At 45.5% G+C, this 17,621-nt stretch overlaps 1 protein-coding gene across 1 annotated transcript in view; it reads right to left on the bottom strand.

The window, feature by feature from the left end:
- LOC149442179 (integrator complex subunit 14-like) overlaps positions 1-17,621 on the bottom strand; it is a 90,727-nt gene that overhangs the window by 13,322 nt on the left and 59,784 nt on the right. Inside the window, exon 7 of the mRNA XM_089656410.1 lies at positions 5,116-5,234. Within this exon, the coding sequence (XP_089512536.1) occupies positions 5,116-5,234 (119 nt within the window). The remainder of the gene's footprint in view (positions 1-5,115; positions 5,235-17,621) is intronic.

Below are 17,621 nucleotides of genomic sequence, written 5' to 3'. Positions count from 1 at the left end.
CCCTTATGTATTATACATGGAGATCATATCCCCCCTTATGTATTATACATGGAGATCATATCCCCCCTTATGTATTATACATGGAGATCATATCCCCCCTTATGTATTATACATGGAGATCATATCCCCCCTTATGTATTACACATGGAGATCATATCCCCCTTATGTATTATACATGGTGATCATATCCCCCCTTATGTATTATACATGGAGATCATATCCCCCCTTATGTATTATACATGGTGATCATATCCCCCCTTATGTATTATACATGGTGATCATATCCCCCCCCTTATGTATTATACATGGAGATCATATCCCCCTTATGTATTATACATGGAGATCATATCCCCCCTTATGTATTATACATGGAGATCATATCCCCCCTTATGTATTATACATGGAGATCATATCCCCCTTATGTATTACACATGGTGATCATATCCCCCCCTTATGTATTACACGTGGAGATCATATCCCCCCTTATGTATTATACGTGGAGATCATATCCCCCTTATGTATTATACGTGGAGATCATATCCCCCTTATGTATTATACATGGAGATCATATCCCCCTTATGTATTATACATGGAGATCATATCCCCCTTATGTATTATACATGGAGATCATATCCCCCCTTATGTATTATACATGTTGATCATATCCCCCCTTATGTATTACACATGGAAATCATATCCCCCCCTTATGTATTACGCATGGAGATCATATCCCCCCTTATGTATTATGCATGGAGATCATATCCCCCTTATGTATTGTGCATGGAGATCATATCCCCCCCTATGTAATATACATGTTGATCATATCCCCCCCCTTATGTATTACGCATGGAGATCATATCCCCCCTTATGTATTACACATGGTGATCATATCCCCCTTATGTATTATACATGGAGATCATATCCCCCCTTATGTATTATACATGGAGATCATATCCCCCCTTATGTATTATACATGGAGATCATATCCCCCCTTATGTATTATACATGGAGATCATATCCCCCCTTATGTATTATACATGGAGATCATATCCCCCCTTATGTATTATACATGGAGATCATATCCCCCCTTATGTATTACACATGGAGATCATATCCCCCTTATGTATTATACATGGTGATCATATCCCCCCTTATGTATTATACATGGAGATCATATCCCCCCTTATGTATTATACATGGTGATCATATCCCCCCTTATGTATTATACATGGTGATCATATCCCCCCCCTTATGTATTATACATGGAGATCATATCCCCCCTTATGTATTATACATGGTGATCATATCCCCCCCCTTATGTATTATACATGGAGATCATATCCCCCCTTATGTATTATACATGGAGATCATATCCCCCCTTATGTATTATACATGGAGATCATATCCCCACTTAATCTCCTCTTCTCAAGAGAGAATAAATTCAGAGGCAAGACATTCAGTGAGGGCGAGTAGATTCGGTCAGGTATTCATCTGCAAATTGAAAATATTGCCAAAGGTGCCAGGTGTCCCAAAATATCTCCTCATTATACAGGGTGGCTGTGAGATCCTCCATGTCCCTAAGCTCGTTCACCTTGCAAAACTACAATGAAAGGGTAGAAGGGTGGTTGCCTTTTCACCATAGAGGAATACATGCCTTGACCATGTTAAGCAGCGATAGAAGCATTATATTTTTTTGATGGGTCTCCCCGAAAGATGCAACTGGCAGCCCGCCGGGTCATCATGCAGGTCCATAGCGGTAAGTTGTTTGATAATGTCAGTCACCCCTCACCAAAAGGGCTGAAGCCTTGGGCACTGCCAGAAGACATGGAGGAGAGTGCCACCATTGGCTCCAAATCGCTAACACACATCAGGAAGCTACGACGAAATACGGTGAAGTTTAGATGGCACCCGGTACCAATGCGTGAGGAGCTTATACTTGGTCTCCTGTACTTTGGTGGCTAAAGAAGACTTATGGGCAAAGTGCAAGATCTTTTCCCATAGTGACGTGGTAAAGGAGATGTCCAGGTCACACTCCCATTTAGATAGGAAAGGAGGAACAAAGTTGGGTTCCGGGTGAATAAGAGAAAAGAAGATGATGGAGAGGCTATGGTGAATTGGTTCTCCCTTGTGACATAGAGCTTCAAAAGGCAGTCAACTTTCAAGAAATACCAGGAGCACGCAAAACAGAACGCAGTTAGGAGCGGAGCTGAATACCTCTCCAGAAACTCAATGGGGGATCCACCAGTCGAGTAAAATCATTGGCAAGAAGGACCCTAGTGGGATTGAGAAAGTCCACTAAGTGAGAGTAGCCAGTAGTTGTGAGACAAGCAAATTGAGGGTCTTCTTGTCCTGGAGGGAAGTCAGGCTTTCCCAGAATGGTAACCAGAGAATAAGGCGCCGGAGAGTTGGACATGTTGCGGAATGCTTCTAGAGTAACTACAAGAGTGGCACCAAGAGTTAGGCATGCTACTAGGTCGGGAGGTAAAGGACATCGCATCCACGGCCAACTCAGGGCCGTGCCCCCAGAGTCCTCCAATTCCATGGCAATCCAGTGCTTGGCAACACCATGGCAGTGCCAATCAGCCAGGCGAGTGAGGTGAGCGGCTCTATAATTGGAGCAAATATCCAGCAATCCCCACGTCCACATGTCTTAGGCAGGGTCAGAACATGGAAAGCCAAATGTGACCCCCCCCCATGTGACCAGATATAAGTGCGGAATAGGGCATTGACCTTCCGAAAGGACGTGGGAAGCTTGATGGGGAGGGCTTGTAATAAGTACAGTATACGGGGCAGCACTGTCATCTTAAGCGCACTACATCGACCAAACCATGTCAGCGTAAGGGATTGCCATCGGAGAAGGTCTTCCTTAAGAGCAGAATCTGGCATAATATTAGTGCCCAGGTACCTGATCGAGTCCGTGGCCCAATGGAAAGAGAAGGAAGGGCGAAGGTGACTAAGGACCGTGGACTTGGTGGAAATGTTCGGTGCCGAGGATTTCATGAGGCTGATTTTGAAGTAGCAGAGGCTACCATAGTCCCCAAGCGCCTGCAAAATATTGGGCAATAAGAGGGTCGTTAAGAAAAAAAGATAAGATCGTCCGCAAACGCGGCCATTTTATGTTCCCCAGATGGTTTATGAAAACCAGAGATATTACAATCTGCTCGGATCTCACACAGAAAGGGCTCCAGCGACAAAATCAGAGGAGTGCGCAGCATGGAGCAGAGTCTAAAGACACTATTGGACTGAACAACACATATAGATCTGCACACTGCCGTATGTTGTCAGTCAAAATTGGAGCAGATCTGATAGGGGAACCAATTTCTCAGTTCCCCCATCAGGCTCAGCCCATCTTCAGTATAAAACGGTCCAGCCAAGCATCTGTCAGTGTGATGGGCGCAGTGGCCAAGGAGGGAGGGTGGAACGGTGTTGGGGGCAGTAGTGTGTAGTATGGATCCTCTGCTCTGTGTACTTTTCAAGTTCGGAGTCTTAGAACGTACTAAACTCAAGCGGTTAGCTGACAGCCAGACAACAAGCATTTTCAGAAAGAGGTCAGCAGTCGCAGCCTCTATTGTTTTTGTGCTTTCCTCAATAAGTATGGCGGCTGTGGCTTTAAAGCAACTTTGTTGCCAACTCTTCAAACCAACAATAAATCCACCCTGTAAAGAAAGAAGATGAATACATACTTATGTGGGTGGTGTTGTAAATCTTCACTATCATGAAGGAGTTGAGCAGTCACCACCACCAGCACACTTACAGCTGTCTTGGAAACCTGGTTCCTGGCCATGAACGGTGATTCCGTCTGCTGGACCCTACATTTTCTACTGTATGCAATACTGAACTAGAAACATGACATACTTTCCGGAGTCTTGGATACCTGGTTCTCCGCCATGCACAGCGATTCCTTCTTCTGGACCCTACATTACTACTGTATGCAGTACTGACCTGAGAACATGACATACTTTCCAGTGTCTTAGATACCTGGTTCTCCACCATACACAGGGATTCCGTCTGCTGGACCCTACATTACTACAGGATGTAGTACTGAACCAAGAACATGACATACTTTCCGGAGTCTTAGATACCTGGTCCTCCACCACGCATGGTGATTCCTTCTGCTGGACCTTACATTACTACTGTATGCAGTACTGAACCAAGAACATGACATACTTTCCGGTGTCTTGGATACCTGGTTCTTCGCCACGCATGGCGATTCCTTCTGCTGGACCCTACATTACTGCAGGATGTAGTACTGAACCAAGAACATGACATACTTTCCAGTGTCTTGGGTAGCTGTTTCTCCACCATGCACGGCAATTCCTTCTGCTGGACCCTACATTACTGCAGGACGCAGTACTGAACCAAGAACATGACATACTGTCCGGTGTCTTGGATACCTGGTTCTACAACACGCACAGCGATTCCTTCTGCTGGACCCCAACATTACTGCAGGATGTAGTACTGAACCAAGAACATGACATACTTTCCGGTGTCTTGGATACCTGGTTCTACAACACGCACAGCGATTCCTTCTGCTGGACCCCAACATTACTGCAGGATGTAGTACTGAACCAAGAACATGACATGCTTTCCAGTGTCTTGGATACCTGGTTTTCCGCCACGCACAGCGATTCCTTCTGCTGGACCCTACATTACTGCAGGATGTAGTACTGAACTAGGAACATGACATACTTTCCGGAGTCTTGGATACCTGGTTCTCCGCCACGCACGGCGATTCCTTCTGCTGGACCCTACATTACTGCAGGATGCAGTACTGAACCAAGAACATGACATACTTTCCAGTGTCTTGGATACCTGGTTCTCCACCATGCACAGGGATTCCTTCTGCTGGACCCTACATTACTACTATATGCAGTACTGAACCAAGAACATAACATACTTTCCAGAGTCTTGGGTACCTGGTTCTCCGCCATGCACAGCGATTCCTTCCGCTGGACCCTACATTACTACAGTATGCAGTACTGAACTAGAAACATGACATACTTTCTGGTGTCTTGAGTACCTGGTCCATCACCATGCACTGTGGTTCCTTCTGCTGGACCCTACATTACTACAGGACGCAGTACTGAACTAAGAACATACCATCAAGGCAGTTACCTGCAGTCCACTAGGTTTAATCCATACGGTTACATTCTGTGCATAGCTTCTCTTTGACTTGGGTTGCAGGGGAAATGGGCTCTTGTTGTCTTCTTCGCCATATGGATTCTCCTTGGCATCTAAAAAAGAAATGTGTTCTCAGCAGTGTGCATAAAAATCAATGATTTTTTAAAAAAAATAAAAAAAATCAGATTTTTTTATTTAAATCGGATTTTTTTGATTTAAATCGGATTTGTTTTTATATAAATTGGATTTTTTTAAATAAAATGCTTTTTGAGGAAAATATATTACCATCCAAAGGTTATTCCATCATGAAATAAAGATTAGTTTTTTAATTATGTAGAATAAGGCTGTATATGTTTAATTTTTTTGGTAAATAAATTCCATGAATCCATTCACAATGTCAGGCTCTTCCAGAGGTTTTTGTAAGATTATTGGGCAGTTTCTCTGCCTACAAGATATTATCACAGATGATTGGTTTACTTTTGCAGTTCTCAAAACTGAATTGGACTCAGCGGAGATCACATGCCTCTTCTTCACAGCAAAAATGTTATATTCTTAGATTGTACACCCATTGAGGGTAAGGGACCGATGTGAATGTTCAATATATATATGTGTAAAGCGCTGCGTAAATTGACGGCGCTATATAAGTACCTGAAATAAATAATAATGAGTTGGACCGCACTTTACAGAGGAGCCTTGGTGAGGCAGTGCGGCTTCCACATACATTTGCAAATGTCTGCAACTAAAATCTATATGAGCAGATATAGATTTTTCCGTAGGTTACCGTGGTTATATAGCTTGTAAAGTTCATGGACTTACTGTGCAATGGGCTAAAGAGAGCTTGTAGACAGTCCTCCTTTGGGCTACCTCAAGGGGAATTTACTTAAAATGGGTGCAGACAGGATCCGAAGTTGTTGTGCATCGTAAGCAATCAACTTCTCACTTCAGCTTGTTGAGTGAAGGTTTGAAATGGACACAAGGAGCTGAGTGGTTGCTATACTCAGTTACTCCAGATTCTGTCTTCTCCCTTTTTAAGTAAACTCCCCCTCAAAATACTACAAAGCTCTTTACTGCTGTCCCGTCTGTGTGTGCACGCTCGACTGTAAAACGGGGAAGAAGGTGTACCCCTTTACGGAGGATAGACAGCAGGACCTGTTCGCCTAAAGTGTGGTTTTCCCATGGGCGTGGTCAACCCACCGTTCTTTTCACAACACTCTTGTGAGAGAGGTGGGTGGTTAAATTTGCCAGACAAGCGACAAACCGCTGGCTGTTTTATTGCAGAACGGGTAGGGCGGTTGCGTGCCTCTCGCGCGCCCCCTACTTGTTTTGCAATATCACGTTTTAAACGTGATTTTGCCCAGCGGTGCCACCTTGTGGCCGTTTTTCCACGGTGGCTGGATGGCAAGCAGTTAAATACCCCTACCTACCTGCTCCATGTCATCTCCAGCTCTGTAACCTGATCTGCACATGCACAGCTCAGCCTACAGCTCCGGGCCAGTCTCTGTGTGACAGAATGAATAGCTCCTGTGCATGCGCAGAAGTGATGTCATCTCGTGCCAGCCAATGAAGATGGAGAAGATGCAGGACAGGATTGTTGGCGGAAACGTGATTATATCGCTCCATTTGGTTCCGTTTTTATTTCTGTTGTGAATGTTCCAACAGGAAGACTCTTGTATGGTTAGCACATCTGCCTTGCAGTAAAAATGGGTCATGGGTTCGATTCCCGACCATGGCGTCTCCTGCATGGAGTTTACATGTTCTCCCTGTGCCTGTGTGGGTTTCCTCCGGGTGCTCCGGTTTCCTCCCGCACTCCAAAGACATGCTGATAGGTTAACTGGATCCTGTCTAAATTGGCCCTAATATGTGCATGTATGAATGTGAGTTAGGGTCCTTAGATTGTACACCCCTTGAGGGTAAGGGACCGATGTGAATGTTCAATATATATATGTGTAAAGCGCTGCGTAAATTGACGGCGCTATATAAGTACCTATAATAAATAATAATGAGTTGGACCGCACTTTACAGAGGAGCCTTGGTGAGGCAGTGCGGCTTCCACATACATTTGCAAATGTCTGCAACTAAAATCTATATGAGCAGATATAGATTTTTCCATAGGTTACCGTGGTTATATAGCTTGTAAAGTTCATGGACTTACTGTGCAATGGGCTAAAGAGAGCTTGTAGACAGTCCTCCTTTGGGCTACCTCGAGGGGAATTTACTTAAAATGGGTGCAGACAGGATCCGGAGTTGTTGTGCATCGTAAGCAATCAACTTCTCACTTCAGCTTGTTGAGTGAAGGTTTGAAATGGACACAAGGAGCTGAGTGGTTGCTATACTCTGTGGCTCCAGATTCTGTCTTCTCCCTTTTTAAGTAAACTCCCCCTCAAAATACTACAAAGCTCTTTACTGCTGTCCCGTCTGTGTGTGCACGCTCGACTGTAAAACGGGGAAGAAGGTGTACCCCTTTACGGAGGATAGACAGCAGGACCTGTTCGCCTAAAGTGTGGTTTTCCCATGGGCGTGGTCAACCCACCGTTCTTTTCACAACACTCTTGTGAGAGAGGTGGGTGGTTAAATTTGCCAGACAAGCGACAAACCGCTGGCTGTTTTATTGCAGAACGGGTAGGGCGGTTGCATGCCTCTCGCGCGCCCCCTACTTGTTTTGCAATATCACGTTTTAAACGTGATTTTGCCCAGCGGTGCCACCTTGTGGCCGTTTTTCCACGGTGGCTGGATGGCAAGCAGTTAAATACCCCTACCTACCTGCTCCATGTCATCTCCAGCTCTGTAACCTGATCTGCACATGCACAGCTCAGCCTACAGCTCCGGGCCAGTCTCTGTGTGTCAGAATGAATAGCTCCTGTGCATGCGCAGAAGTGATGTCATCTCGTGCCAGCCAATGAAGATGGAGAAGATGCAGGACAGGATTGTTGGCGGAAACGTGATTATATCGCTCCATTTGGTTCCGTTTTTATTTCTGTTGTGAATGTTCCAACAGGAAGACTCTTGTATGGTTAGCACATCTGCCTTGCAGTAAAAATGGGTCATGGGTTCGATTCCCGACCATGGCGTCTCCTGCATGGAGTTTGCATGTTCTCCCTGTGCCTGTGTGGGTTTCCTCTGGGTGCTCCGGTTTCCTCTCGCACTCCAAAGACATGCTGATAGGTTAACTGGATCCTGTCTAAATTGGCCCTAATATGTGCATGTATGAATGTGAGTTATGGTCCTTAGATTGTACACCCCTTGAGGGTAAGGGACCGATGTGAATGTTCAATATATATATGTGTAAAGCGCTGTGTAAATTGACGGCGCTATATAAGTACCTGAAATAAATAATAATGAGTTGGACCGCACTTTACAGAGGAGCCTTGGTGAGGCAGTGCGGCTTCCACATACATTTGCAAATGTCTGCAACTAAAATCTATATGAGCAGATATAGATTTTTCCGTAGGTTACCGTGGTTATATAGCTTGTAAAGTTCATGGACTTACTGTGCAATGGGCTAAAGAGAGCTTGTAGACAGTCCTCCTTTGGGCTACCTCGAGGGGAATTTACTTAAAATGGGTGCAGACAGGATCCGAAGTTGTTGTGCATCGTAAGCAATCAACTTCTCACTTCAGCTTGTTGAGTGAAGGTTTGAAATGGACACAAGGAGCTGAGTGGTTGCTATACTCAGTGGCTCCAGATTCTGTCTTCTCCCTTTTTAATCGCTTGCCGCCCTGCCACTGTATATATACGTGTGCAGGGCGGCAGTGGAGCGCAAAACCACGTTTTAAAACGGGTTCCTCGCTCCCGACACTTTCGCCGGCAGGGGGCGCGCGCGCTCCCGCCGACCCGCGGGTGATCCGATTCGATCCAGGAGGGATCAATCATTAGATTTCAGCCAGTGATTTCTGGCTGAAATCGGATGATCGGTCCCTGTCCTATCCTGTCCTGTGTTGATATTTATACAGGGCAGGATATGATGTCATTCTTCTCTGCCTGGACACATTCCGTTCCAGACAGAGAAGAAGAGACATTTAAACGTGAGTAAAACAGCACACTGACAGAACACAGTCTAGGACACATTTAACCCCCTGATTGCCCCCCCCAGTTAACCCTTCACTGCCCTGTCACCAGTGTCACTGATCAGTGAAGCGATTTTTATTGATTACTTTATCAGTGTCGCTGGCGACTTCCAATAGTGCTAGTGCCCCTCCCAGATAGCGCCAGTTTGCCCGCCAGTACACCAATAAAGCCATTTAACTCCTTAATTCCCCCCCCCAGTTAACCCCTTAACTGCCCTGTCACCAGTGTCACTGATCAGTGAAGCGATTTTTACTGATCACTGTATCAGTGTCGCTGGCGACTTCCGATAGTGTTAGCGCCCCTCCCAGATAGCGCCAGATTGCCCACTAATACACCAGTAGTCCCGTCTAACCCCTTGATGGCTTCCCCCCCCCCCCCCCCTGAGTTGAGCTCTTCACTGCCCTGTCACCAGTGTCACTGATCAGTGAACCAATTTTTACTGATCACTGTATCAGTGTCGCTGGCGACTTCCGTTAGTGTTAGCGCCCCTCCCAGATAGCGCCAGATTGCCCGCTAATACACCAGTAGTCCCGTCTAACCTCTTGATCGCCCCCCCCTCCCTGAGTTGACCCCTTCACTGCCCTGTCACCAGTGTCACTAATCAGTGAACCAATTTTTACTGATCACTGTATCAGTGTCGCTGGCGACTTCCGTTAGTGTTAGCGCCCCTCCCAGATAGCGCCAGATTGCCCGCTAATACACCAGTAGTCCCGTCTAACCCCTTGATCGCCCCCCCCCTGAGTTGACCCCTTCACTGCCCTGTCACCAGTGTCACTGATCAGTGAACCAATTTTTACAGATCACTGTATCAGTGTCGCTGGTGACTTCCGATAGTTTTAGCTTCCCTCCCAGATAGCACCAGTTTGCCCGCTAGTACACAAATAATCACATTTGACCCCTTGATTGCCAGGAACACGCTTACTTGCACGCTAAACCTTCATTGCTAGTATAGTGTCTGATTGGATCAATATCTTTGATCCGATCAGCGCTATACCAGCATTCACATTACTTTAGTATCCCCAAAAACGCAGTGTTAGCGGGATCAGCCCCAACACCTGCCAGCACCTGCGTTTAGCCCCTACGCCCCCCCCTTCTCCCCCAGCAAGTGCAGTGTCAGTAGATAACTGTCACTTGATACATATTACACACAAAACCGCAGTGTTCACAGAATCAGGCCTGATATCTGTTAGCACTTGTCGGTAAATTTTTTGTAGCGGTTCAAGCAGTCCCTGACAGCCAGGCGCTCTTTTTCCCGTGAGTCGCACCAGGTACCTGTAAATTTAGTGGCCAAAATGTCTAAGCAAAGGTACACTAGTGTAGAGGCCTATAGGATTCTGAGCATGTCAAGTGAGAGTGAAGGGGAAGACTCACTGGCAGAACCAGGCTCAGAATACGAACCTATAGACAGCAGCGGCACCCTGACAGCTAGCTCAGACGATGAGGAAGTGGTCCCTGCTAAGGTCAGGCGTACCCGATCCCATTCACAGGTTGCTGAGGTGCTACAAATGCATGATGACTCTCATATGCAGCAGAGTGCCAGTACTAGTGGCGCAGTATCTTTTGGTGAACTGGCGAGCACCAGCGGCCTAGTACGTCCTGGTCATAGGCATACCAGCACTGCAGTATCACTTGGTGACGTGGCGAGTCCCATAAGTGCAGTACAAGCTGGTGCGGTGGCGAGCACAAGTAGTGTCCCGCGGCCACCAAGAATTTGCAGACAGGCCCGTAGAGCCACTAGTGTCCTTCCGGATGTGCTTGCAAATCCCGATTGGCAGCCCACAAATTTTGCAGCACCCGTACTTCCCCCATTCACTGCCCAACCCGGAATTCAGGTGGAAACAGAAAATTTAAATACTCCCCTTAATTTTTTGAGCTGTTTTTCACAGAAGATCTTTATGCATTGATTGTGGATCAAAGCAATTTATATGCACGACAATTTATCGCCGCCAACCCAAATTCAAACCTTGCCAGACCATTCGCATGGAAACCCATTACGGTTTCCGAATTTAAAGTTTTTTTGGGCCTAACCCTCAACATGGGCATTAATGATAAAAATCAACTGCGGTTGTATTGGTCCACCGACCCTCTTGTTCACATGTCCGTGTTCTCTGCTGCCATGGCCAGGCATAGATATGAGACGATAAGGCGTTTTATGCACTTCTACGACAACTCACTCAGTCGTCCTCGGGGTGACCCTGAATTTGACCGGCTCCACAAAATTCGGCCCCTCGTAAATCACTTTAAGCAAAAATTTGCAGATGTGTATACTCCCCAGAAAAACATCTGCATCGATGAGTCCCTCATTCAATATTCTGGCCGCCTTCTAATCAAACAATATCTCCCCAGCAAGCGTGCCAGATATGGGATCAAGATGTATAAGACCTGTGAGAGGGCAACAGGCTATACATGTAAGTTTCGGATTTACGAGGGAAAAGATAGTTACTTGGAGCCCCCCGGATGCCCAGACTACATGGGGAGCAGTGGCAAGATAGTTTGGGACTTGGCGTCATCCTATTTCCATAGGGGGTACCACTTATACGTGGACAATTTTTATTCAAGCGTGCCACTATTTAGACATTTGTTCAATTTGGGAATTTGCACATGTGGCACTGTGCGATCTAATCGCCGAGGCTTCCCCCAACGGCTTAAAAAGGGGGAAAAAGCCTGCTTGAGAAATGAAGAATTGCTCACAGTGAAGTGGAAGGACAAACGGGATGTTTACCTCCTGTCTTCCATTCACGCAGATACGACTGTCCAAATTACCACGGCAGCTGGTGTTGTTGAGAAGCCCCTCTGTGTCCACGATTATAACCTTAACATGGGAGGGGTGGACTTCAATGACCAGATGATGCAGCCGTATTTAGTTTCCCGAAAATCCAAACGCTGGTACATAAAAGTGTCAGTTTATTTATTTCAATTGGCTGTATATAACGCTTTTGTTCTCTATAAAGCAACTGGACATAGTGGATCATACCTAAATTTCCAGTTAGAGAACATCAGGGCCCTTTTGTATCCAGAAGGTGCTGCGCCCCAAATCCCTCTCCCAGATGCAGTTAGCCGTCTGCATGAGAGACATTTTCCCGATACCATTCCTGGTACCCCAACCCAAAGAAGACCCCAAAAAAGATGTCGTGTCTGCAGCAAACGTGGAATTAGGCGTGACAGCCGCTATTGTTGTCCCTCCTGTCCTGGCCAACCTGGCCTCTGCATCAAGCCCTGCTTCCGCCTCTACCATACACTAGTGAACTATTAGTATAGGGTACAGCACGGCACAGATCAGGGCACATTTACACAGGGTCTCAAAAGATGTTAGGTAGTCAGGAAACTGGCTATCGCATTTGGAGAGACCCTACCAGCTGTTTAAATGTTTGAAGTTTGGAAAAAAAAAGTAAAAAAAAAATAAATAAAAGTACAAATACCCCCCAAAAAAATGTAAAAACCAAAAATAGTTATAGTTTTTTTTGTTGTCATTTTTGTGATTGTTCGACTTTCACTGGTTTATTGTTGTTTTATTGTTAACCATTTCTGTTTGCAGGAATGCTTTCAGCTGCAGCGCTGACCTGTTTATTCTGACAGCAACAGGAACTTGCTCTCAGAATAGACATAAGTCAGCGTGGGCAGCGCTGTTGGATGAGATTTTTCATCCGCAGTTATAAAAAACAGAATATATGCCAAAGCATGGGGGCCTGGGGTGGCCAGTGGGTGGATGGCCCCTATGCTTCGGCATATATATTTTATATTTGTTGGCACATTTCATGTGTGCCCACCATTAGAAGTGGGTGGATTGAGGGAGGTTTCTAATGGTGGGCATACCACCACACACTTTTCCTTATAAAGTTGTTTTATTGAGTTTGTTTTATTGTTAACCATTGTTGATTTCTTTGCAGGAACGTCAAACTGCAGCACTGACCTTTTTATTCTGACAGCAACAGGGTCTTGCTTTCAGAATAGACATAAGTAGGTGTGTGCAGTGCTGTTGGATGAGATTTTTCATCCGCAGTTAAAAAAAAGAGAATATATGCCAAAGCATGGGGGCCTAGGGTGGCCAGTGGGTGGATGGCCCCTATGCTTCGGCATATATATTTTATATTTGTTGGCACATTTCATGTGTGCCCACCATTAGAAGTGGGTGGATTGAGGGAGGTTTCTAATGGTGGGCATACCACCACACACTTTTCCTTATAAAGTTGTTTTATTGAGTTTATGTTTTATTGTTAACCATTGTTGATTTCTTTGCAGGAACGTCAAACTGCAGCACTGACCTGTTTATTCTGACAGCAACAGGGTCTTGCTTTCAGAATAGACATAAGTAGGTGTGTGCAGTGCTGTCGGATGAGATTTTTCATCCGCAGTTAAAAAAAAGAGAATATATGCCAAAGCATGGGGGCCTGGGGTGGCCAGTGGGTGGATGGCCCCCATGCTTCGGCATATATATTTTATATTTGTTGGCACATTTCATATGTGCCCACCATTAGAAGTGGGTGGATTGAGGGAGGTTTCTAATGGTGGGCATACCACACACTTTTTCTGGCAGAGATTTCTTCTCCTTTTTTTCATTCAGCCCACAGGCTGCATAAAGAAAAAAAGAACATAGCATATACACCCAACAAGGACCAGTGACGTACTGGTACATCACTGGACTTTGAATGGTTATACCAGGGTGATGCCTGCAGCTGCAGGCATCATCCTGGTATCATTTTTTTCAGCCGGCAATGGGCTTTCATGTAAAAGCATTCCTAGTGGTTAATTAGCTGCAGAATTGCCTTTACAAGAAGCGGGAGAAAATGGCCCCCCCTCCCCCTCCCTGAGATAGCATTAAAAGTGATTAAAAAAAAACAAAAAATAAAGGGGCAGTGTAAAAATAATTAAATAAATCAGAAAAAAAAAAAAAAAAAAGGACCCTCGCTCATCCGCGCACGCGCACACCTGCGGTCGTGAGCGTTGACCCTTTACCAGTATGGAAACAGCGATTGCACCATGCATGTGAGGTATCGCCACGAACGTCAGATCAAGGGCAGTAATTATAGCTTTAGACCTCCTCTGTAAATCTAAAATGGTAGCTTGTAAAGGCTTTTAAAGCGTTGCCTATAGATATTAAAAATGTACGCAGTTTGTCGCCATTGCACAGGGCATGTGTAATTTTAAAGCATGTCATGTTTGGTATCTATTTACTCAGCATAACATCATCTTTTATATCATACCAAATAATTGGCCAATATATTGTGTTTTTGTGCATTAAAATTAAAAAAAGTGTATATTTTTCAAAAAAATTGCGTTTGAAAAATCGCTGTGTAAGTAATATGTGAGATAAAAAATTGCACCACCCACCATTTTATTTACTAGGGTGTCTGCTCTAAGAAAATATATAATGTTTGGGGGTTCACTTTAATTTCCTAGCAAAAATACAAATTTTTTTAATGTGAACAAAAAGTGTCAGAAAAGGCTTGGTCTTCAGGTGGTTAGAAGAATGAGTGATGTGTGGCATAAACCTCTAATGCTGGGCATTAAATGCCCCCACCCCTCAAAATGACCCCTTTTTGGAAAGTAGACACCCCAAACTATTTGCTGAGAGGCATGTTGAATCAATAGAAGAATTTATTTTTTTACCACAAGTTTTTGGAAAATGAAGAAAGAAAATAAAAATATATTTTTTCTTTTCTTTTTTATATTTCAAAACCTTGTGAGAAAAAATGAGATCTGCAAAATACTTACCATGCCTCTTTTTAAATTCCTTGGAGTGTCTACTTTCCAAAAAAGGGTCATTTGGGGAGGTTTGTTGCTATCCTGGCATTACAGGGCCTCCGAAACTGTGATAGGTAGTGGGGAAGTGAAATGAAGAAGTTACGCACCTTCAGGCTTTCAAAGTGCTCATTGGATTTCAGGCTCCTGTATGTGGCTAGGCTCCCAAAAAGTGTCACACGTGTGGTATCCTCATACTCGGTAGAAGTAGCAGAATGTATTTTGGGGTATAATTCTACATATACCCATGGCTTGTGCAAGAAATAAATCATTTAAATGACAATTTTGTGTAAAAAAAAAACAAAAAAAAAGTTTTTGTCATTTTCCAGAAACTTGTAGAAAAAAAATAAATCTTCCATGGACACAATGGCCCTGATTCACTATTGGGCGTGGGCGCATATTTATGGGCTTAAGCCCAATTTTCATGGGCGTCCGTCATTTTTTACCCTGCAACCTAATTCACTATTGAGCAGAGCCCATAAGCAGATGCCCAATCTAATTCACAAAGAGACACACGCCCGAAATCAGACTCACAAAACAGACTTGCTAAGAAGCAAGTCTAAAACCATGAAAAATCACTGTAGAGACATGTTCACTTAGAAATTTGCTTTGCCAAATATCAGGACTTCACTTTAAACAATATCTGCTATTTCCAAAAAAATTAAAAATGTGTTAAAAATCGTTTTTTTCAAGGAAATCGACACAGTAAAAATCTAGAAGCCCGTGCAGTGTCTTTGGCAGATACAACTGAGCATGTGCAGAACACATTTTAGACTTCTGCCATGGGCGTTTGCTTTTTAGCCACTGACTAATAGTGAATCTGATTGTGGATTCCTCTGAGAGCCGGCACTCGCTCGCGACTATTGTGTTTAATAAACAGCACTCGGCATATCTTCATGTAATCTAACTAGATTTCCTTAGTTCTAGTGATTCTATTTTTGTTTCTTATCCTTTATAATTATTTCTGTAATGATTTTACTTATTTCAAAGGTCTAGATAATATATATTTTGACAGCTGAATGTAAAAATAAAGGTCCACAATAAAAAAAAAAAAAAAAAAACAGCGTGGGTCCCCCCTCTCATCCATACCAAGCCCTTCAGGTCTGGTATGGATATTAAGGGGGAACTCCACGCTGAAATTTAAAAAAAAAAACAGCGTGGGTCCCCCTCAATATCCATACCAGACCCTTATCCGAGCATGCAGCCCGGCAGGTCAGGAAAGGGGGGGGACGAGCGAGCGCCCCCCCCCTCCTGAACCATACCAGGCCACATGCCCTCAACATGGGGGGGTGCTTTGAGGCAGGGGGGCTCCCCCCCCCAAAGCACCTTGTCCCCATGTTGATGAGGACAAGGGCCTCTTCCCCACAACCCTGGCCGGTGGTTGTGGGGGTCTGCGGGCGGGGGGCTTATCAGAATCTGGAAGCCCCCTTTAACAAGGGGGCCCCCAGATCCCGGCCCCCCCCCTACGTGAACGAGTCTGCTGTAGATGCTCCCGCAGACTCCTTCACAAAAAAAAAAAGTGTGGTGTAAAAAAACACAGTACAGGGTCTTTGACAAGTCCTTTATTAAAACAATGTCCCCCGAAGTAGATCCAACGTCAATCACGGCGGCGGCGGCAGGGACCCGAAAAAAGAAAAAAAAAAAAAGGTTCCGCTCCCGTCGGAGGCTTCCAGCCATGTGAAGAAGAGGCTAGCTGACAGTTCTTATATAGGTATGGGGCGGGGCCAGCCGGGCACATCATCCCCGCCCCTTACCTATTTGAGAAATGTCACCCTGTCTCTCCGCTGAGGCTAACTAGCTGAATGCAGGAGACAGTCTGACATTTCTTATATAGCTATGGGGCGGGGCCAGCCGGGGACATCATCCGAGTGACCCGCCCCATGTCACATGCTTGCTGTTCCCGGCTGGCCCCGCCCCATAGCTATATAAGAAATGTCAGACTGTCTCCTGCATTCAGCTAGTTAGCCTCAGCGGAGAGACAGGGTGACATTTCTCAAATAGGTAAGGGGCGGGGATGATGTGCCCGGCTGGCCCCGCCCCATACCTATATAAGAACTGTCAGCTAGCCTCTTCTTCACATGGCTGGAAGCCTCCGACGGGAGCGGAACCTTTTTTTTTTTTTCTTTTTTCGGGTCCCTGCCGCCGCCGCCGCCGCCGTGATTGACGTTGGATCTACTTCGGGGGACATTGTTTTAATAAAGGACTTGTCAAAGACCCTGTACTGTGTTTTTTTTACACCACACTTAGTTTTTTTGTGAAGGAGTCTGCGGGACCATGTACCGCAGACTCGTTCACGTAGGGGGGGGGGGCCGGGATCTGGGGGCCCCCTTGTTAAAGGGGGCTTCCAGATTCTGATAAGCCCCCCGCCCGCAGACCCCCACAACCACCGGCCAGGGTTGTGGGGAAGAGGCCCTTGTCCTCATCAACATGGGGACAAGGTGCTTTGGGGGGGGGAGCCCCCCCTGCCTCAAAGCACCCCCCCATGTTGAGGGCATGTGGCCTGGTATGGTTCAGGAGGGGTGGGGGCGCTCGCTCGTCCCCCCCCTTTCCTGACCTGCCGGGCTGCATGCTCGGATAAGGGTCTGGCATGGATATTGAGGGGGACCCACGCTGTTTTTTTTTTAAATTTCAGCGTGGAGTTCCCCCTTAATACCCATACCAGACCTGAAGGGCTTGGTATGGATGAGAGGGGGGAC

The sequence above is a fragment of the Staurois parvus genome, unplaced genomic scaffold (assembly GCF_062004578.1).
Source record: "Staurois parvus isolate SC_StPar_1 unplaced genomic scaffold, SC_StPar_1.0 ptg000903l, whole genome shotgun sequence".
Taxonomy (NCBI): Eukaryota; Metazoa; Chordata; class Amphibia; order Anura; family Ranidae; genus Staurois; species Staurois parvus.
This window is presented reverse-complemented; position numbering and strand designations above follow the sequence as displayed.